Source organism: Microcebus murinus, chromosome 4 (assembly GCF_040939455.1).
Source record: "Microcebus murinus isolate Inina chromosome 4, M.murinus_Inina_mat1.0, whole genome shotgun sequence".
NCBI classification, from domain to species: Eukaryota; Metazoa; Chordata; class Mammalia; order Primates; family Cheirogaleidae; genus Microcebus; species Microcebus murinus.
Window position 1 is genome coordinate 21658819 of NC_134107.1, and position 23256 is coordinate 21682074.

A 23256-nucleotide genomic window follows, 5' to 3' on the forward strand; every position below is an offset into this window, starting at 1 on the left:
TCTCTGTTCTGAATATTTTATCCATGTTGCAAATACCTATCATTAATCCATAAGGGAGAGATAAGAGGTTCCAAGAGATCATTTTAAGGAGGTAGAATAATCTGGAGCTATGTATACTTGTTGGAGAAAAAAGAAGTACGGGTGAAGATACCTGTGGTGCCTTCTTTACTCATCTAATGGTTACCATCTCCTGGCCTGTTTTCTCATCTATAAAATGAAAGTGTAGATGATTACTAAGGTCCCTTTCATTTCTTACATTTTGTATGTGGATGATGATCAAGGAAAAACTGAGATTTTATTTAAAGGACACTCTGAGGAGGCTAAAAAGGGTTCCTTAAGAAGAAGCTAGGAAGACAGGTCCAGTATTATCCTCTTGGGAAGGGGGAGCTCTTGGTTAGAATATGACTGATTAAACTGCCTATTTGCCTTATCACAAACAGAAACATTGGTGATGGTCTGATAAGTATATTCTACAGTACAAACCTCCTGGTGAGTTAAATGCCTTTTGTTATTTATGTCTCCAGAGTTCTCCTTAGCAGGGAGATGCCATAGGAGAGCTGAATTTACTGTCTTTCATAGTATTCCCCACATTAGTGCTAGTTTGTGTTTGTCCATCTCTGTCTCTCTCAGATTATCTCCTGCTGCATACTACGCCCAGAGGATGATCCAGTATCTCTCACGGAGAGACAGTATTCGCCAGCGCTCTATGCGCTACCAACAGAACCGTCTCCGTTCTTCCACCTCCTCTTCTTCCTCAGACAACCAGGGTCCATCAGTAGAGGGAACCGACTTGGAATTTGAGGACTTTGAGTAAGTACATACTCAGCTTGCTTTCTTCCCTCTCCTCTAGTTGGCTACTGTCGGAGCAGCAATGGTGGCCACTCTTTCTTCCAACCCCTAAGTTATTATTTATGAGTAACAGGATGACAGTGAGAGGCTGAGGGTTGAAATGCCCAGAGCACTCTACCTTTGGTAGTTGCATTGCTGATTCACTGCAGGCTGTGGGCAGAGACAGCCCATTGGCCCCAGGCCAGAATCAGAGAGGATGGCTGCTGTTCTTCAGGCAGCATTTATATTTCCCTTCTGTGTGTACAGTGATTATGGAAATGCTTCTCATGGATTGTCTTCACAACATGGGGAGGCAAGAGGGTTGGTGTTCTTTCTCTTAAGCAGAGTAAATGTGGAGATGTATTCTTTATTTTAAAATACTCAGATTTCCTTAAAAGGATTTTCTTAGTGCTGTGATCAAAACTGATTCTTTGAGGTCCTACTTCCTTGCCCAAATTTTCTAAGTCTCTTCCCTCCTGTGTCCTATCCAGGATCCCGTGAATGTTGCCTGTCAAATTAATGTGGTGGGTTGAGAAGTGATTCCTTGCTTCTTTTGGTCTTTTTGAGTGTTTGGTGGTGGGGGTGGTGAGCTAAAGGAGCAGGTGGGTCCCAGGCTCCAGGATGCCTGCCAGCCAGCTTTCCTGCTGGGTATCACTTTCTCTTGACTGCTGCTCCTGACCATTCTACCCAGTCATTGTGTTTCTTTCTATCTTGAAACTGAGCTTTCCTGGCTCGTATGAAATTGGGCATTTGGGTCTTGTTTTGATTCCTATATTTTGGTATTCTCAAACATGCAAACCACGAGAGAGAGAAGGAAGTATTTTTTTTCCTCCTTTTTTTGCCTGCATTATTGAAATAGGACAGCCTGTCAATCATTTCTCCCCCTGCCCCTCTTCTATCCTGACATAGCCTGGCCAGGTCTGGGGTCTTAGGAGTTCTTGTCTCCCCCTCAACCTTCTTTCTCTTCCTTAACTGACTGGATAGTTCCCTATTAGCCATCTTGCAACAGAGCTTTATGTTTGAGAAGCTGCTTTGACAGAGGACAAAGAAAGTGGGAACAATCTTTGTACCGATTTGCCTTCCTGATGCTATCATTAAACGTACTAGCATTTGTGTTCTTGGAAGCAAAGGGAAAACCAAGTGGGAGGTTTATTTGTCTGAGAAAGATGTAAATGGGAAAGAAATGCAGGGATGGCCTGAAGCAGCTGTCATGTGGCAAATGGAGCAGGGGTCGCAGTCCCTGCTTGTCTACTATGGGAGAAGAGCAGAGCTACTTTCTGACTCTCAGCATGTGTCCTCTCCCTTCTGTCTACGTTAGGGTGAGGTGATGCATATAACAGCAGTGCAGGGAACAGAGTGTCTCCATTCACTTAGCCAGACAGACACTTGTGGTGAAATATGTTCTCCTGTAGATATTATGACTTTTCCAGGACCAGGATCTATTCAGGGAAGCAGTTTAAACATACATGCTGAGGCTGCTGGCACTTAGTGCTGCTGAAAATTCTGGGCAGCTTTCACTCAGTAAGGCCATCGAGCCCTGGAAGTCAGTGCTGTGGATTGCCTAGCCCTCTTTCCATGCACACTTGAAGTCTGTGTTGCCTCTTTGCAGTAGTGAAATTGGGGCTCATGCCTTTGAGCTGTATCTTGCCTCGTGACTTGTCCTTCACAAGGGAGTTCTGGGTTAGTTTAAAATGTTCTGTTCTCAATCTTACCTTCCCTTTCTTCTGCTACCACCTCCTCCTCTCCCCTTCCTTCCCCCTCAATTTTCCTGTGTCAGACTGCCTCCTCCTTGTGCTCCCCCAGCCCACCTGTGCTTTCCCCCAACCCCCTGGCTTTAGCACGACCTGAATTTACATTTCCTTCTTTCATGAGCGGAACATTGTTTTTTCCTAGGGGTCTAATCCTCCCTGGTTAGTAACAATGGGCTAATTTTTTTAATGTCCTTCTGAGAGTCCCTGCTCTGGGTGTTTGCCTTTCTTTTTGGGCTGATGTAGGCCAGAATCTTGTTTTTGTTGTTGTTTTTTTTTTGTTGTTTTTTTTTTTTGAGACAGAGTTTCGCTTTGTTGCCTAGGCTAGAGTGAGTGCCATGGCGTCAGCCTAGCTCACAGCAACCTCAAACTCCTGGGCTCAAGCGATCCTTCTGTCTCAGCCTCCCAAGTAGCTGGGACTACAGGCATGAGCCACCATGCCCGGCTAATTTTTTCTATATATATTAGTTGGCCAATTAGTTTCTTTCTATTTATAGTAGAGACGGGGTCTCGCTCTTGCTCAGGCTGGTTTCGAACTCCTGACCTCGAGCAATCCACCCGCCTCGGCCTCCCAGAGAGCTAGGATTACAGGCGTGAGCCACCGCGCCCGGCCCCAGAATCTTGTTTTTAATAGCAGGTGTGGATTAGTTACTTCAGTGTTAGTAGTCCAGGTCTTCTAGTGAAGGATGTTGCTGGCTGGTTGATGCTGATTTACTTCTGTCCATTCTTTCTCTCTTTCCCTGCCTTCTTCCCCACACTGTACCCTGAGTGCTGCTCTTAATCTCCAGGGGCTCTGAGGAGCAAGAGAGTTAGGAATAAGGAACATACTAGCCTATTTTGATTTCTCTCCTCCAATCCTTTCCCTTAGCTATTTTTTTTAGACAGAGTCTCGCACTGTTGCTTAGGCTAGAGTGCCGTGGTGTCAGCGTAGCTCACAGCAACCTCAAACTCCTGGGCTCAAGCAGTCCTTCTGCATCAGCCTCCTGAGTAGCTGGGACTATGGGCATGCGTCACCATGCCCGACTAATTTTTTCTATATATTTTTAGTTGGCTAATTAATTTCTTTCTATTTATAGTAGAAACGTGGTCTGGCTCTTGCTCAGGCTGGTTTCGAACTCCTGACCTTCGATCCACCCGCCTCGGCCTCCCAGAGTCCCTTACCTTTGATAAGTAGAATGAAAGTTAGAGGCTTGTGTAGTCATAATTTATATTTTTTTCAGATAGAGAAAGGTAAGGTAGATATGGCCTGAAATCCTCCTAACAGGATAATATTAAGAGTGATTGTTCTTTTATTAGGTTTCCTCACCTTCACAGCACATCCTGCTCCTGCCTTTGCTACCTCACTTCGACCTCCTTCCTCTCCTATTTATTATACATCCTGATGTATAGAGTCTATGAAAAACCAGGGAGCAATTACTCAGATTCTGTCTTTTTGGTTCCCTTCCACTTGACCATATTAGATATGTCTAAGAGAACAGGAACAAGCATATTTAGTGTCTGACTATTATTGTCCTGCAGATTTAAAAACCTTTAAAAATGATGCACAACCATTTTTGAGCCCTCCCACAAGCTTGCTGTGGAAGATCATCGAGATCGATCTCTAGGGAAGATGATTGATTGACATCAGGTTAAATTTTCTGTTCTTTTGTGGTCTAGATTAATGACCACCTTCCCAGGCAGGCATCTCCTGCCATTCATCTCTGTCTGTAGCGAGGAGGTTTGAGACTACAGGATCCTTGTGTTTATCAAAATGCACACACAGGACATCCAGAAACCTGCTGTTAGCAAGTCTCTCCTGAAGGCTTCAGCAGCTGTCTTTGTATAAAGATTTTCATAAGCAGGGTAAAGGTGTGGCTGCCAATGACATTGCCTGTGTGGCTGCTTGCTTTCAAGCCCAGACCACCTACTAGAATGTCGATGGCAAATAAGCATAAGGAAAACTCACATTTTCATGTTCAGTATCACTTTGGAAAGAGGGAGGGGGACTTTTATAAAGCCCAGGTTAAGTGTTATGTCCCAGTAGTAGCTAAGACCTGCAAAAGAAGTGGTATGTATGTCTTTATGACTATTTTTCCGGGTATCTTTGCCCCTTCCTCATAATATTGGTTATTCTAAATGTAACTATAATCCCAGAATCATCCCCAGCTCATATTCCTGCCCCTTTCTGCAGCTGCTTTGCCTTGAAGCTTCAGATTAGATCAGCCACAAATATCTTTTCATGCATGCTGGCCACTGAGTAATTATATTCAGCTTCTTCTTTTTTTCTTTTCTTTTTCATTTTTTGAAGATAGGGTCTTGCTCTGTTGCTCAGGCTAGAGTGCGGTATTGTCATCATAGCTCACGGCAGCCTCAAACTCCTGGGCTCAAGGGATCTTCCTGCCTCAGACTCCTAAATAGCTGGGACCATAGGTGTACACCACCATGCCTGGCCAATATTTCTATTTTTTGTAGAGATAGGGTTCTTACTATTTTGGTCAGGCTGGTCTTGAACTCCTGGTCTCAAGTGATCCTCCTGCCTCAGCCTCCCCAAAGTGCTAGCATTACAGGTGTGAGCCACTGTGCCTGGCCTATATTTAGCTTCTTAAAAACTGTTGCTAGCAGAAAAGAGAACAAGTCCTTCATAATTCTGACACTGGGCCATACTTTGCATTCCTACTTGGGAAAATCATCTTAGTGAGAATTCTAATCTTTCAGTCTTACGATGAAATCTCTTTAGATCTATTATATTTATTTTCTTCACGCTTCTAATTTATCTGGTTGTCTTTGGGTCCCCTTTACCTGGAAATCTATGTTGTGGCCAAATTTAGGCACACATCATTTTATTGTGCTTTGCTTTAATTGCACTTCACAGATATTGCATTTTTTGCAAATTGAAGGTTTGTGGCAACTCTGTATTGAGCGGTTGGCACTATTTTTCCAACACCATGCGCTTATTTCATGTCTCTGTGTCACATTTTGGTAATTGTCATGATAATTAAAACTTTTTCATTATTATATCTGTTATACTGATCTATGATCAGTGATCTTTGATGTTATCATGGTAATTGTTTTGGGTGCCACAAACCATGCCCATATAAGATGATGAACTTAACTGATAGATGTAGTATGTGTTGTGACTGCTCCACTGACCAGCAATTCCCATGTCTCTCTCCCTCTCTTCAGGCCTCTCTATTGCCTTAGACACAGAAAAATTGAAACTAGGACAATTAATAACCCTATAGTAACCTCTAAATGTTCAAATATAAGGAAAAGTTGCACATCTCTCACTTTAAATCAAATCTAGAAATGATTAAGCTTAGTGAGGAAGGCATGTTGAAAGCTGAGATAGGCTGAAATTGAAAGCTAAGCCTCTTGCACCAGTTAGCCAAGTTGTGAATGCAAAGGAAAAGTTCCTCAAGGAAATTAAAAATGCTACTACAGGAAACTTATCAATGATAAGAAAGCAAAACAGCCTTATTCCTGATGTAGAAAAAGTTTTTAATGGTCTGCATACACCCAACCAGCCACAACGTTCACTTAGCCAAAGCTTAACCAGAGCAAGGCCCAAACTCTCTTTAATTCCAGGATGGCTGAGAGAGATGAGGATGCTGCAGAAGAAAATTGTAAAGCTAGCAGAGGTTGGTTTGAGAGTTAAGGAAAGAAGCTGTCTCCATAACATAAAAGTACAAGGTGAAGCAGCAAGTGCTGATGCAGAAGCTGCAGCAAGTTATCCAGAAGATCTAGCTAAAAATATAGCATAATTGATGAAGGTGGCTACACTAAACAACAGATTTTCAATGTAGATGAAACAGCCTTCTTTTGGAAGAAGATGCCATCTAGGACTTCAATAACTAGAGAGGAAAAGTTAATGCCTGGCTTCAGAGCTTCAGAGGACAGGTGGACTCTCTTGTTAGGGACTAATACAGCTGGTGACTTTAAGTTGAAGCCAGTGCTCATTTACCATTTCAAAAATCCTCTAATCTTTAATAATTCTTCTAGATCTACTTTCCCCATGCTCTGTAAATGGAACAATAAAGCCTGGATGGCAGCACATCTGTGTACAACATGCTTTACTGAATATTTTAAGCTCTCTTTTGAGACCTACTGCTCAGAAAAAAGATTTCTTTCAAAATATTATTGCTCATTGACAATATACTTAGTTACTTATGAACTCTGATGGCAATGTAGAAGATTAATGTTGTTCTAATGCTTTCTAACAGCATCCATTCTGCAGCTTGTGGATCAAAGAGTAATTTCAACTTTCAAGTCTTATTTAAGAAATACATTTCGGGCCTGGTGCGGTGGCTCACACTTATAATCCTAGCACTCTGGGAGGCTGAGGCAGGAGGATTGCTTGAGCTCAGGAGTTTGAGACCAGCCTGAAAAAGAGCAAAACCCTATCTCTACTGATAAAAAAAAAATTACCCAGCCATCCTGGTGTGCACCTTGTAGTCCCAGCTACTTGGGAGGCTGAGGCAGGAGGATCGCTTGAGCCCAGGAGTCTGGGGTTGCAGTGAGCTACAATGATGCCTCTGTACTCTATCTGGGGTGACAGAGCGAGGCTCTGTCTCAAAAAATTAAATAATTAGTTAACTAATTAAATTATTTTAAAAAGGAATATATTTTGTGAGGCTAAAGCTACCATAGGTAGTGATTCCTCTAACTGGGCAAAGTAAATTGAAAAACTTCTGGAAAGGATTCACCATTCTCGATGCCATTAAGAACATTCATGATTCATAGGAGGATGTCAAAATATCAACATTAATAGGAATTTCGAAGAAGTTGATTGCAACCCTCATGGATGACTTGGAGGGGTTCAAGACTTTAGTGGAGAAAATAACTGCAGGTGTGGTAGAAATAACAAAAGAACTAAAATTAGAAGTGGAGCCTGAAGATGTGACTGAATTGCTGCAATCTCATGATAAAACTTGACTGGATGAGGAGTTACTTCTTATAGATGAGCAAAGGAAGTGGTTTCTTAAGGTGGAATCTACTCCTGGTGAAGATGGTGTGAACATTGTTGAGATGACAACAAAAGATTTAGAATATTACATAAACTTAATTGATAAAGCAACTGCAGGGTTTGAGAGAATTGACTCCAATTTTGAAAGAAGTTCTACTGTAGGTAAAATTCTATCAAACAGCATCGCATGCTATAGAGAAATCTTTCATGAAAGGAAGAGTCAATTGGTGCAGCAAACTTCATTGTTGTCTTATTTTCAGAAATTGCCACAGCCACCCCAACCTTCAGCAGCCACCACCCTGATCAGTCAGGAACCATTAACATCGAGGCAAGACCCTCCACAAGCAAAAAGATTACAACTCACTGAAGGCTCAGATGATCGTTAGCATTTTTTAGCAATAAAGTATTTTTAAATTAAGGTATGTACATTGTTCTTTTAGACATAATGCTATTGTACACCTAATAGATTACAGTATAGTGTAAACATAACTTTTATATGTACTGGGAGACCAAAAAATTTTGACTTGCTTTATTGCAACATTCACTTTATTGCGGTGGTCTGGAACCGAACCTGCAGTATCTGTGAGGTATGCCTGTATGCAAAAATGTTTAGTTGTGAGCATGATAATCATTTCTGGGTGCCAGAGATCTATTCTGGTTCCTTAGTTTGGCATGATATGTTCTAGCAGTACCACATACTCATGTACAGAGGAGACGCATGTAGCAAGAGCTTTTCCTTTTATGGTCCCCTTGCTAGACACCTTCTGGCAAGGAAGTTATTAAAAGGTCTTCTTGGTGTATCATGTAGCCGAGGAGAGTTCTGAAGGCTGTAGCTCAGCTCTGCTGTTTGACTGGGTGTGGCACAGAGGAACTTGCTTGCCTTTAGTTCACAATTTAATATTCTTCATCTGCCCCATTAGTATAACTGAAATATGGTTGAGCTGTGGCATAAAAAACATGTTAGAAACCAGATAATACTACTCTCATCAGGTGATAATCCTGATGGCTTTGTGAGACTTATATACTTCAAGTTTTCCTGTCTGGAAATTCCAGCAGAGTGAATGAAGCCAGATGTCCTTAGTAGTATTTACTCTTGCTCTCTCCTTTGAGCCCAGAATTTCCAAGACTTCTGTATGAGTCAATATCTAGTCTCTAATAACAAATATATACGTTGTAGCCAAGAAAGGGAAGGGTAACTTGGCATCTGAAATCTTTGAAGGGGGATATTGATATTGTCTATTTCATTTTGAAATGGAGCTTCCTTTGTCTTTTCCTTTGTCTTACAAACTGCAGACTCTTCTATATTGGAAGAACAAGAGAAACTCTAAGGAAACACAACTGTATAGTTATAATTCTCTTTACAGTATGGAACCTGCTAAGGCAGTGAAGAATCAGCCTCCCATGTACATATATTGGAATGGTAGTATTATACAGAATTAGTTCATGAAGTGGGATGAGATAAAAACTGTTCCCTTCCTATTTACCAGAGAATCTTAAATAATCTCACTTATTTGGTTTTTTTAGTGGTTGATTGTTTTTATAAGTTGGACTTATAAAAGAGAAAGCTGTGAGTCTTAAAATAGGGTCGTTCTGTAGATATATTTAGGAGGAAAGCAAGTACAGTAAGTCTTCCATGGAAACAAGGACTTTAAGTAAAACAACTGTAACGAAACCAATTTTACCATTGGCTAGTTGAAGAGTTAAGTTTTTATGGTGTATTTCTGGTCACAAAAATATCACCAAACTTCTAAATAAAGACCCCAAATATTCCTCTCCTCTCCTCTCCTCTCCTCCCCTCTCCTCCCCTCTCCTCTCCTCCCGTCTCCTCTCCTCCCCTCCCCTCTCCTCCCCTCCTTTCCCCTCCCCTCCCCTCCCCTCCCCTCCCCTCCCCTCCCCCCCTCCTTTCCTCTTTCTTCTTTTTTTTTTTTTTTTTTCTTTCTTGACAGGGTCTTGCTTTGTCACCAAGGCTGGAGTGGTGTAGTGGCACAGTCATAGCTCTCACTGAATCCTTGAACTCCTGGGCTAAAGTGATCCTTCTGCCTAAGCCTCCCAAATAGCTGGAGCTACAGTCATGCACTACCAAGGCTGGCTAATTTTCCTAATTTTTTGTAGAAACTAGAGTCTCCTGTGTTGCCCAGGTTGGTCTCAAACTCCTGGGTTCAAGTGATCCTCCTGTCTTGGCCTCCCAAAGTGCTGGGATCATAGGCATGAGCCACTGTCCCTGGCCCAAAACACTTGTCATGTTAAACTTTAAAATAAATGTGAGCTACACGTACATTTAAGAAAGATTAATAAAAATAAGATAATTATTTACCCAATTTTTTGTGAATTAATGAGCGACAGTGGTCATAGTGTTGGTGGATTAAATCAAGCAATAAATGTTTATAAAGTGAAAATTATTAGAAGTACCTCCCACCAGGCAGTTCAAAATATGGTGGGCTCACTGAGTGCTTTTGTACTGCTGTTATTGTTCATCTGTATGATTATTGCATGCTTTATAAATTTCTATTTTACACTAATTTATATTTATTCATTTATTTTCCAACCTACTTAATTCCAGTTCAGCGCCACGAGTGGCTGGACTCTATCCCTGGCTAGGATGCCATTCCATCACAGGGCATACCACAATCACACTCCCACCGACACTCACTCAGACTGAGACAATCTAGACACACCAGCTCACCTCACATGCACATTTTGAGATGTGGGAAAAAAACAGAGTACCTTGAAAAAACCCATGCAGACATGGGGAGAACGTGCAACCTCTACACAGACAGTGGCCCCAGCGAAATTGGGTTTTTTTCCTCATCAACATTATCCAAAGTAACATTGAAGGAAATAATGTTCTAGGAAGATTGGCTGTAAATGCATGATTATGGAAACATGAAACAGCATGGAATATTCTTGGCAATTGCTTTTTTTTTAAATGAAAGCAGAGTCCTGCTCTGTTGCCTGAGATAGAGTGCAGTGGTGTGATCATAGCTCACTGCATCCCCACACTTCTGGGCTAAAGTGATCTTCCTGCCTCAGCCTCCCAAGTAGCTGGACTTATAGGTGCATGCCACCGGACCTAGCTAATTTTTCTATTTTTTGTAGAAATGGGTTCCTCAGGATGGTCTTGAGCTCCTAACCTCAAGTGATCCTCCCACCCCAGTTTACCAGGGTGCTGGGATTACAGGCATGAGCCACCATGCCCAGCCGGAATTGATAGGTGTAGCTAGACTATAAAGTCCAAGATATGTGGCAGGAGATGAGCCTCTAGAGTTACAGTGCTGAGAGTCTTGTGTGCCTTGCAAAGGAGGTGACCTTCTTCTCAGAGGTGAGAGGGAGTCATTGAAGTGTTTTAAACTATGGAATAAAATTATCAGATTTTTACCTATGTAAAAAGATAGGCTGTAATCAGTTACCACTGAAGTACTAGGTCAGTGTTGTATGAAGGAAGAGAGTATTTGGGGAGATGTGAGAAGACTTCCTGGATTTGAGCTAAATGTTGAGGACTGCATAGAACTCTGGTTTAGGAATTGATGTGAAGGTTGGGTGTAGGGAGGGAGAGTCTAGATAAAGGGAACAGCTTAAGCAAAACAGGAGATATACAGGGTTTATTCAGGGACCCTGAATGGATCCACGACTAGAACTATGGAGTATTTGTGATAGGAGAGACAGATCAGAAAGCTCTGAACTGTGGAGGGCCTGGAATACCTGGCTGAGAAGTGTAGACTTTATCTGGGGCCAGCCATTATTCAATATGTATTTTAGGCAGCTAACTCTGACAGTATTGGTTAAGGTGACCTAAAGTGGCAAGTGTACTGATGCAGGGGAACCAGTTAGAAAGCAGTGGGTATAGTATAGATAAGGATATTTGAAGGCTGAATTGGAAATACTGGGCTTAAGGGGCCTTGGTATTTTCTAAGATGGGACCTGTTTGTGAATGTTTCTGGGGGAATGAGCTGCCTGAGAGCAGAGCCATCTTCCTGTTTCTCTAAGTAAAATGCTACCTAAGTCCTTTTTTGCTCCGACTGGAGCCAATTTTGAACTAAGTTTATGAAATATGTCCATATTGTGTCTGGGCTTAGAATGGGAAAATACAGAAAGAAAGAATTAAACAACTGGGGCGGGGGGAGGAGGGAAGACATAACCCTTAGATTTATATGCTTATTTTTTAACATAAAATGCTCTATGGGAATATGGATTTGCATAATGTAGGCAGATGAAATTAAAAGGTAGAATAAGAGAGGAGAGGAATTTGTAAATGGTAAATTATCTCTTATATTACTATTCCTTGGAAAAGAATGAAGGCTCTGCAGTTCCAGGAGACCCGTGCTATTAGCTTTTCTCTATGAATCATAGCAGCTGGGACTCAGAAAACTAAACCTTTGCATGTGTGCCAGTCCTTGAAAGTATAGATTGGGGCCCCAGGTTCTTCCTACCAGCACTGAGTAAGGAAAGGACTTGGCCAAGATCACTTGTGTCATTCAGAGACAGGAATACCAACTAGGCCTCTATTGTCTAGAGATGGAGTAGAAACAGAGGAGCATAGGGAAACAAATATTTTTTTTAATAGTCTAGTTTTCAGCAAAGTCAAATATGTGCTGTCAAAAGGACAATGGCCTTTTGAGCTTTCTGCTGCAAGAGTTTCATTTATAAAGGCCCAAGTCAGAGCTGTTTGTCATTGAGGAGCAATGACAACCTGACTGTCTGGTCAGGACTCAGACCGTAGTCTGTAGGTGCATTTTTTATTCCTTTAAATTACAGCCTCTTTTGGAGACAATTAATCCTGGACATTTAGCAAAAGAGTTGCTGCTGTGTTTCTGTCTTGTTCTAGAAATGTGTCTTCTTATATTCAGCACTTGTCTGGGATGCTTGATTGTTTGAAGGGTGTTTTTTTCTGGTAAAATCTCTCATAAGAAAATATTTTCCCCCCTCCTTCCCAAATACCCCTCGGAGAGTTAATCAGAGATGCAGAGTTCAGCAACTGGGAAAGCCATTAATAATAACCCAGCTAGCTTCTATCCTGCTGGCTTAAAGGCAGCTTCTGGCTGTTGAAAATGATGAGGATTTCTCTGGTACTTCCCTGAAAAGTATTCCTCCCATATTGGAGGAGCAATACTGGCATATTTGTGTACTCTGTTCTTCACACTTGGTTTTAAGGCTCCACCCGTGGAAAGGGCTTTGTCTATGTTATGTTAGACCCCAGTATTTAGCACCCTTCAGTATTTCTTAGGTAAACTGCCTCTCTTGGTCTGCCTTTCTCCCACTGTTCATCTGGCAAACATCTTCCAATTTGCTTGTATTCTGTCTCTACCTGACTGATTCTGCCTCCTTCCATCTCATGAAACCTTGCTTTTTCTTGACCTTGTATCAGTACTGAAATGAGTAGCAGATTCTATGTAGTTTTCTAAATATTTAAATACTTTTAATTTCTTTGCTGTTTTCTTGAAACTCTTAACATTATCCTTCTCCCCTTGCTCAGTTCTCCCTCCACGTCATATGCATTGGAATTTGTTTCCCCATCTCAACTCCTTATTGCTGAATCCTCGTTTCTTTCCAGACTGTGGAATCTAGAGAGTCATTATTACTCTGTCTACCTTTAGTTTATTTGTAGCTGTGCCTTTGGGGTGCGATTTTTGTGTGACAATACTAAAGCCAAGTGTTTTTTCCCCCTCTTCTTGTCTATCTTGTCCTTTTGTTCTATATTCTGGAAGGCAACTGTGCCCACCACTGTACACCAATGCAATTTTGTTGTGTATGCTGGCCTCTGCCACTTAATTTGTTCCCGTTTTCAAGGGTTTTCCTGGTCAGTAAATGTTTGAGCTGTTTTTATTATAGGCTATATTCTCCTATAGGGCTTTGAGGTTTTTTCTGCTACAGGAAACATCTCATATTGTGTGTTTACCATGTTTCATGTTATCCTAATCATTCTGGATCCTATTCTGTACTTTTTCCTTCTTTGCTAGAGTTCTCAATGCTTTTAATTTGTAATCTTCCCTACACTTTGAGATGCCATTTAGCTCCTGCTTCGCCATTCTTTTTTTTTTTTTTTTTTTTTTTTGAGACAGAGTCTCACTTTGTTGCCCAGGCTAGAGTGAGTGCTGTGGCATCAGCCTAGCTCACAGCAATCTCAAACTCCTGGGCCCAAGCAATCCTACTGCCTCAGCCTCCCGAGTAGCTGGGACTACAGGCATGTGCCACCATGCCCGGCTAATTTTTTCTATATATATTTTAGTTGGCCAATTAATCTCTTTCTATTTATAGTAGAGACGGGGTCTTGCTCTTGCTGAGACTGGTTTCCAACTCCTGAGCTCGAGCAATCTGCCTGCCTGGGCCTCCCAGAGTGCTAGGATGCCTGTAAAGGCATAAGCCACCGTGCCCAGCCATGCATAGCCATTCTTAGCTGAGATGTTAAATAAGCTGAAAACCAACACATACACCTCCACTCAATATATTGCCTCTTTTTTGGTGCCTGATGTAACCTTCAGTGTGAGACTTTGCTTATATCTGAACCTGCTGATATCATTCTTTTTTTTTTTTTTTTTTTTTTTTTTTTGAGACAAAGTCTCCCTTTTGTTGCCCAGGCTACAGTGAGTGCCGTGGCATCAGCCTAGCTCACAGCAACCTCAAACTCCTGGGCTCAAGGAATCCTGCCTCAGCCTCCCAAGTAGCTGGGACTACAGGCATGCGCCACCATGCCCGGCTAATTTTTTCTATATATATTAGTTGGCCAATTAATTTCTTTCTATTAATAGTAGAGACGGGGTCTCGCTCTTGCTCAGGCTGGTTTTGAACTCCTTGTGGTCCAGAAAGAGGTGAATATTTGCAGGAACAAATTGTCAGCTCTGCTGTGTGATTCTGGGAAGGCCACCTCTCTCTCATATCTGTAGAATAAAGTAATTGGATTTGCCCCATAAGGCTTCTTTCTAGATTATTAGTTTTTATTTTTACTTTTTTCTTAAGAGACAGGTCCAGCTCATCTCATGATATTTAGTTATACTTTTAGTGCCCATTGGTAAGTAAAATATGGAACAATGAAAAGCTATCATAAATTCAATTGTACTCTTAAATCTTAAAAAAGATTTTGAGACAGTCTAACTCTATTGCCTGGGCTAGAGTGCCATGGCATCAGCCTAGCTCAGAGCAACCTCAAACTCCCGGGCTCAAGCAATCTTTCTGCCTCAGCCTCCTGAGTAGCTGAGATTACAGGCATGTGCCACCATTCCCAGCTAATTTTTTCTATATATTTTTAGTTGGCCAATTAATTTCTTTCTATTTTTAGCAGATACAGGGTCTTTCTCTTGCTCATGCTGGTTTCCAACTCCTGACCTTGAGCGATCCTCCTGCCTCAGCCTCCCAGAGTGCTGGGATTACAGGTGTGAGCCACCACACCCAGCCTCAATTGTACTTTTTTTTTTTGAGACAGTCTTGCTTTGTTACCCAGGCTAGAGTGAGTGTGGTGGTGTCAACCTAGCTCACAGCAATCTCAAACTCCTGGGCTCAAGCAATCCTGCTGCCTCAGCCTCCCGAGTAGCTGGGACTACAGGCATGTGCCACCATGCACGGCTAATTTTTTCTATATATATTATATTAGTTGGCCAATTAATTTCTTTCTATTTTTATAGTAGAGACGGGGTCTTGCTCTTGCTCAGGCTGATTATGAACTCCTGACCTCGAGCAATCCGCCTGCCTCGGCCTCTCAGAGTGCTAGTCTTACAGGCGTGAGCCACTGCGCCTGGCCTGTACTTTTAAATGAATTAGTATTTTAACTGCTCACAGTTGGAATCTACATATATGCAAAAAATAATACTATGCTTAATTTGGGAGCTATCTTATTTGTTTGATATTCAGTTACTCCTTTGTATGTATGTGTAATAATTTTGGGGTCCCCAGTAACTGCAATCTGATCTCATTCTTTTGATTTCCCCATTTAGTGTTATCGTTTTCTTCTCACCCCTCCTTTCATCTACAGAGTTTCATGTCAAAGGAATATGCTATGTTAAGGAAAACAATAATGCACGTTCTCTTTTGGGAAAAGAAAAACCAAGTACTGACTTTTAATGGATCAGCTTCCAATATCCCTGGTATTGATTTATCTCTTAATTGTTCAACAGCCAATTCTACCAAAAAATAAGAACCATCATAGGCTTTTGTTTTTGACTAGTGAAGTTGCCTTGTGGTCTACCTAATAAGCCTAAGTGTTGACTTAACTTTGGTTCCAGAGCCAGTTTGAAGATTATTTCTTTGATTTGAAGATAATCCAAAGGGAGAAGGGAGAATTCAAAAAATGTCCCAAATCAAGCTGTCAGAGGTTCATTTATTTTGTGGAGTTGGTTAAGCAGCTAATTAACTGCTCTGTCCAGCCAGTGCCCTTTGGCTTGCTGTTCCTTTGATGCATTGGAAACTAAACCACGTGAAGTTCCTTTCTTCTCTTTTCTCATAGGAATCAGTGAAGGGTGGTGGAAAGATCTAGGGCTTCACAGTCGTCAGATCTTCCTTGAAACCTGCCTCTGCTGCTTACTTAAGTGACCTTGGGTATTTGCCTCTCTGGTCTTTAGTTTTCTAATCTGTAAAACAGAACTAATAATACTTCATGGGATAGCTAAAAGGATTAAGTGGGGTTATTATTAAACATTAATGACCTTTGTATTAGAACTTTGTGAATACTTAATAAATGGTGGTTATTACTATTGCTTTGATAGTCCATAAAGAAATACCTAGACTTTTATCTTTTTACTCAAATGATCTGGCTTTGGATTGCATTTTCTAAAATTCTTCACCATTGTAAATTTTTTAGTCTCTAAAACAAGGGACTGTCTTTTTCTTCTATGTGTGTTTTTTTTTCTTTTACTTATCACTGATTTTTTTCACACAGAGGACCTAAACAGATTTCATTTGAAGATAATCATTTGCCAGATGAAATTGATGGGGGAATTTTTCTTCCTTTAAGACCCTTAAAGCCACATTTTTTTGCATTTCACAATATAGAAAAAGAAGTTTATGTATATCCATTCCAATATAGAAAAAGAAGTTTATGTATATCCATTCCAGATCCCAGGAACTAAACTTGGCTTCAATTTCAGATGCTTCAGGGTTCAGAAACCACATTAACTCAAGAAAAATCCTCCTCCTCCTTCATAAACTGTTGGTAAATGCTCATAAATCTTTTAGTTGAGGTATTCCAGAAATGTGTTTTATTAATGTGCCACACAATATCTGAGCAACCAGATGACTGATTTCTATGGAGTCCTCTCCTGAGTAGAGGAATTTAGTTTGGGAGATGCTTGTCTTTTGGGCTAGGGGGTAAATCTGCCTTAGTGACTCTTTTATGTGTGGTCTTTTTGTTTTCTCCAGGGACAATGGCGACAGATCCAGGCACCGAGCTCCACGCAATGCCCGGATGTCTGCACCTTCACTTGGACGCTTTGTCCCAAGGTAAGAACTGGGTTGTGAGCAACAGAGGAAGCCTTTATTAGAGCCTAGGATTTAGTTTTAAACCTGCTTTTTGTTAGATTGTCCATATCTGGAATTATTTCCCAGTTAGCCTACAGTCCAGCCCTGCCATCTAAAGACTTGATAGGTGATGGTTAGCCACAGTGAAAAGAGATAGATAGACAAGTGGCATTGGGGTCATCCTGTTCCAGAATAGAAGCCCTAGGGAACTTTATTTTATTTTTATTTATTTATTTTTTAGACGAGGTCTCACTGTGTCACCCAGGCTGGAGTTCAGTGATGTGATTATATAGTTCACTGCAGCCTCAAACTCTTGGGCTTAGGTGATCCTTCCACCTCATTCTCCAGAATAGCTGAGACTACAGGCATGTGCCACTGTACCCAGCTAATTTTTTAAAAAATTTTTTTGTAGAGACATGGTCTCTCTATGTTGCCCAAACTGGTCTCGAACTCTTGGATTCATGTGATCCTCCTGCCTTTGCCTCCCAGAGTGTTGGGATTATAGGCATGAGCCATCACGCCTGGCCAGGAACTTTACTTTAAAAGGAAGGACAGGAAGGAGGTAAAAATCTGTGAAAGGACAAATCCTGGGAATTTTTACTCATTTCTGGGCATCTGTATTCTTTAGGTTCAATGGATCGTATAGCCTAGATTTTTGAATATAGGTAGTTAGTATTATAGTATCTCTTTTGCTTCGTGTAGTTTTTAATCAGCTTTTCACATGTGATTCCTTCTTGTAGGCGTTTTTTGCTGCCTGAGTACTTGCCTTATGCTGGGATTTTTCATGAACGTGGACAGCCTGGCTTGGCTACACACTCTTCTGTAAACAGGGTCCTGGCAGGTAAGGAAATGTGTCTTTGGATTTTGAAAATGTGAAGAGATAGGAAGCCATGTAAAGCTTCTCCTTCCTTTACTGGTGTTGATATGATGCTATCTTAGCATCTGGCTGAAAACTCAGTTTTGGGGTCCTGTGCTTAGTTCCTTACTTCAAAGCAGGAAATGCAGGGTTGAGGAAAACTTTCCCCTGCCCGTTTTTACTTCTTTCAGACCTTTTCTTAAAATTATTTGTTTAAACCATTTGTTTCTTAATCCAGCAATTAAATTCTGGCTATGGTTTTAATTGAATGATAAAGGTATCTTGTTCATGTTTTGGTTGGTAAGACACTCATGAGCCAGATCCTGTGATTTAATTAGGAGCTTAATGCACACCTCTCCAACCCTTCGCTGCTGCCAGCACATGGAGTTTCCAGGCACTGTGGAATCTTCTGAAGAAGGAGGAGGGGGAGAAAACCATGCAGGTGGTACAGAAATCTCCTAGAACAGAAAATGAGCTGGGCAAGCCTTATTGAGGCAGTTTTATAATGGTTGAAGGACTTAGTGACCAGTGTTTTTGGGCTCTGAGACATTGTATTTGCTGTTGTGTCTGGTCAGTCTCTAGAGAAAGAAACAAACCAGAATTCCCTTTTTTTGTGTGACAAAAGTTATTTCCCCATCTCACTTTCTCCCCTCTCCTCCAACCTCCACTGCCACATTGCAAATTTATATGTGCAAAGGCATAAAAGATATAAAAGTCAAGCCACATTTAGAGGTATCTTTAATAAGCATCTTTTTCTTTTTTTTTTTTTTTTTTGAGACAGCGTCTCACTTTGTTGACCAGGCTAGTGCCATGGCATCAGCCTAACTCACAGCAACCTCAAACTACTGGGCTCAAGCAATCCTCCTGCCTCAGCCTCCCGAGTAGCTGGGATTACAGGCATGCGCCACCATGCCCAGCTAATTTTTCCTATATATATTAGTTGGCCAATTAATTTCTTTCTATTTATAGTAGAGATGGGGTCTCTACTCAGGTTGGTTTCGAACTCCTGAGCTCAAAAACGCCTGCCTTTGCCGGGCGCGGTGGCTCACGCCTGTAATCCTAGCACTCTGGGAGGCTGAGGCAGGCGGATTGCTCAAGGTCAGGAGTTCGAAACCAGCCTGAGCGAGACCCTGTCTCTACTAAAAATATAAAGAAATTAATTGACCAACTAAAAATATATATACAAAAAAAAAAATTAGCCGGGCATGGTGGCACATGCCTGTAGTCCCAGCTACTCTGGAGGCTGAGGCAGTAGGATCATCTGAGCCCCGGAGTTTGAGGTTGCTATGAGCAAGGCTGATGCCATGGCACTCACTCTAGCCTGGGCAACAAAGTGAGACACTGTCTCAAAAAAAACCGCCTGCCTTGGCCTCCCAGAGAGCTAGGATTACAGGCATGAGCCACCGCGCCTGGCCAATAAGCATCTTTATTAAAAATTTTTAAATGACATCTGTTTTGGAAAATCTGGATCATGTACTGATTAAAGGTAGGAAGGGATCTGCTAAGGCAGGAGCATTGTCAGGCTGTGGGAACCTTGCAGGCTTTATTTCATGATTTGTAACTGAGCTACTGTGACAGCATCAAGGCCATGGGAACTCGCCCTTCCTTAAGTAGTATGTTTGACCCAACAACAAGGCCCAGAAATCCCAGAAATATCAGTGGTTTCTCTGTTATATAGCAGGACTTCCTGGCAGGGTATCAAACTACACCGTGGTCTCCTGAGAGCCTCATCTGAGGAGGGCTCTGGCCCTAGTTGTAAAACAGACCCTACAGCCCTGTGCTTCTCCTTGCCTGACACTTCCATGTGATTTGACCAAAGGCACGTGGAAGCTCTTCACTGGCAGATAATCACTTGCTGCCAGGCAATACTACAGAGTTCTTCTCCACCCTTCTTTGTTCTAGACATCTGCCTCCACCACCCCACACAGCACCTCCTGCTCCTCTCCTGTTGGCAAATCTCTGTTTCCTTGGCATTTAGCTTTTTTGGAACAGCTGTATGTTGTTTTTTTCCTCCGTGCCTCCAATAACTCCTTACCTCCATTTCCTATTCCCTACTTCACACACAGTGGTCTAATCCCAAATGGCCTAATTTCACCTTAGAATATAGGGGCTGTGTTCCAGCAGAGAGTTGTTTACAGATGGGGAATCTGAGTAAATCTCTCTAGCAAAGGATACAAAAGGCCACTAGGAGAAGGAAATCTAGACTTCCTAGACCTGACTCTTAGGTTAGATTACCAGATGGTTTCCATTCATAATTAGACTTGTTTCTTCCATTTTTTCAAGGTACATGTTACAGAATATCTAGTAGTCTTTTCTTAAAAGTCCCATAGTTGATATTTTTTGGCAGTTGTATCATTTATTTTCTCCTCTTAAGAAAATTCCAACAATAATAATAGCAACAAAAAAGCCTAACATTTATTGAGCACTTGCTATATGCTAGGAAGCGTTTTATTAATAAGTGGTTTACACATATTTCATTTCTCTCTCGCAGTAATGCTATGAGGTAGGTGCTATTACCTAATTAGCAGTGGAGGAACCTGGGGCCCCAAGGGCTAACTGCCCAGAATGATGCAGTTAGGAAGGAGAGGAGCCTGAGCTGAGCCCAGGTGGTGGATTCAAGCTTGCACTTGACACAACTTTCTTACTTAGTCTGCTTTCCCACAGTTGTTTTAAAGGATAAAACATCAAAATATCATTCTTTTTCCAGGACCTTTTCTATAGGAGGGAAAGAGCTCCCAGGGAACTGTGCTGACCATCAGCATTTTTGTTATTTGTTTTAATTCCTCTGTTTTGTGTGGTTACTGGACATAGCTTTTTATGACCCAATGGTGCTTGCTGAGGAAAATCTTGTTATGTAACAGCCTCTTCCCCAAGCCTACTTGCCCTCCTGGATATAGATGTTTTGCTTTTTATTAAACTTACTTGTGATCATGTAATTGAGCTGCTATAATAATAGCTTTCAGAGTGAAAGAGAAATTGGCCTTTTAACAGTAAGCACTCCCAATTTTCCTGGAAAGGCACTTTGTTTTGTATGATTGGAATGAGGTTGTAATGGTCCCAGAACAATTACATGCAGCAGATATTTGTTCGGCAGCTCTTATGTGCCAGGCACTGTCCTAGGCTACCAGAGTGAATAAAACAGACATGATCCCCATCTTCCTGTAGCTCAAAGTCTAGGTGGTTGGCTATATCTCACTGTTGCCATTTAGTTCTTGGCTCCAAACATAAGTGGAACCTTTATATGGTGAGTCCTTTTTTGCAGGGTTGAAACTTGGAAATTTGTCAGCCCTGGAGGGATGAAGCAGACACATATCTACAGTTTTAGGAGGTGTGACCAGTGCTGTGTTGGCAAATGAGTCTCCAGTCCCTACCTAATGCTATTCAGAATCACAACAGAAATGTATACGCAGAAAATCAAGATCTATTCTGTTTACTTCCTCCCACAAGAACCTTAGCTAGCAATAGGAAACAGAAGCTACTACAGAGAAATGTTTTGATAGTCTGTTAATCTTCATGTCTTCTTCCTTATCTTGGTGCTGTCCCCACAATTCAGTAGGTTCCTGTGGTGGCCTTCAACACTCATCAACCCAGGGTATGCCCCATCTTCAGCAACACAAATTCTATATTCATATCGAAAAAGATATAAATCCATTTAAAGCTACGGCAGCTGTACCAGGTATATTTTTGGAGAAATACACAAAAGTCTGGGGAGCTCCCCCTGCTGACATTTTAGCAGACAACTCTAGCTCTATGCAGTAACAGCAACTGAAATGAAGCTAATGACTGCCTACTGTGGGCCAGGTTCTGCCCTAAGTGCTTTCTCATACATTATCTCCTTTAATCATTGTGACAACCCTGTGAGATAGGCGTTAGCATTTCCATTCTGCTGGGAAGAAAACTGAGGATCAGAGAAGTTATGTCACTTGCCTAGTATAACACTGTGAGTGGCTGACCTAGAACTTTAATAATAGATTTGCCTAACTCATAAGACCTCTATTCTGTCTTCTGTGCCATGTTTTGCTTGACTTCAAGTAGTATCTGCCCAAAGGTTCTTAAGCTTATAATATTTTTCTGCATGTTTGAAGCCTCATGAAAGTGAAGGGAGAAGCTCTGGCATTTGACAGCCTCCTGGTAATTACTGGAAGAACAAAAAACTTCTGAGAGGTAGGGACCTGGGTAATGTAGGATATTAGTTATCTGTCCTACATAATCTTTTTGACTTTCATCCTAATGAGCATCTGCTTCCAGCAGATGTGGGCCTGATGTACTTAATTTACTATTTTGATTAAAATCAATGGGAAGTGTCAGGATTTTCTTGCTCTTAGCCACAAGTCACTGGGGCCTGGTTGAGTGTTTTGGGCTAGAAATGGCTTTGTGCCCAGTTCTCCTAATTTTTCTTATGATTTCTTCTTCTTTGACCTGTTAGTTGTTTACGAGTGTGTTGTTCAATTTTCATATGTTTGTGAATTTCCCAATTTTCCTTCTGTTGTAAATTTCTTATTGAGTGTCACAGTGGCCTAAGAACATACTTTGTATGATTTCAATTAATTTGAACTTATTGGAACTTGCTTTATAGTTTAGCATATGGGCTATCCCAGAGAATGTTGTCTGTGTGTTTGAGAAGAACGTGTATTCTGTTGTTGGGTAGAATGTTTTATAGGTACCAGTTAGGTCTATTTGGTTGACAGTGTTTTTCAAGTTTTGTATATCCTTGCTGATTTTCTGTCTTGTTGTTCAGTGTATCACTGAGAGTAGGGTATTGAAATCTCCAGCTATTATTGTTGAATTCTGTATTTCTCCCTTTAGTTCCCCTCCCCCCAATTAAGACAGTGTCTTACTCTGTTGCCTCAGCTAGAGTGCAGTAACATCGTTGTAGTTCACTGCAACCTCAAACTCCTGGGCTCAAGCGATCCTCCTACCTCAGTCTCCAGCATAGCTGGGACTACAGGCCTGAGCCACCACACCTGGCTAATTTTTTCTATTTTTTGTAGAGACAGGGTCTCACTCTTGGTCAAGCTGGTCTCAAACTCCTGAGTTCAAGTCATCCTCCCGCCTCAGCCTCCCTGGGTGCTAGGATTACAGGTGTGAGCCACGGTGCCCAGCCCTCCCTTCAGTTTTATTAATTTTTGATTCATATATTTTGGGACTTTGTCGTTAGGTGCATATATATCTATGATTGATATATCTTTCTGATAAATTAGCTCTTTTGTAATTATAAAATGTCCCTCTGTCTCTAGTAATATTTTTGTCTTAAAGTCAATTTTTATCTTATGTTAGTGTAGCTATTCCAGCTCTGTCATGGTGGTTGATTACATGTTACATATTTTTCCATTTCTTCACTGTCTACCTGTTTAGATCTTTGAATCTGAAGTGTACATCTTATAGAAAATGTGTTTTTATAACATTAAATAACATTTGATGTTATTGACATTGTTGGGTTT

At 41.4% G+C, this 23256-nt stretch overlaps 1 protein-coding gene across 7 annotated transcripts in view; it reads left to right on the forward strand.

Moving 5' to 3' along the window:
• AMBRA1 (autophagy and beclin 1 regulator 1) overlaps positions 1-23256 on the forward strand; it is a 190117-nt gene that overhangs the window by 79808 nt on the left and 87053 nt on the right. For 4 of the 7 annotated variants that reach the window (XM_076001971.1, XM_076001972.1, XM_076001975.1 and 1 more), the window contains 3 exons: positions 631-810; positions 16861-16941; positions 17700-17800. In XM_076001971.1, the coding sequence (XP_075858086.1) occupies positions 631-810; positions 16861-16941; positions 17700-17800 (362 nt within the window). The remainder of the gene's footprint in view (positions 1-630; positions 811-16860; positions 16942-17699; positions 17801-23256) is intronic. The other 3 variants (XM_076001973.1, XM_076001974.1, XM_076001977.1) reach the window with 1 other exon arrangement.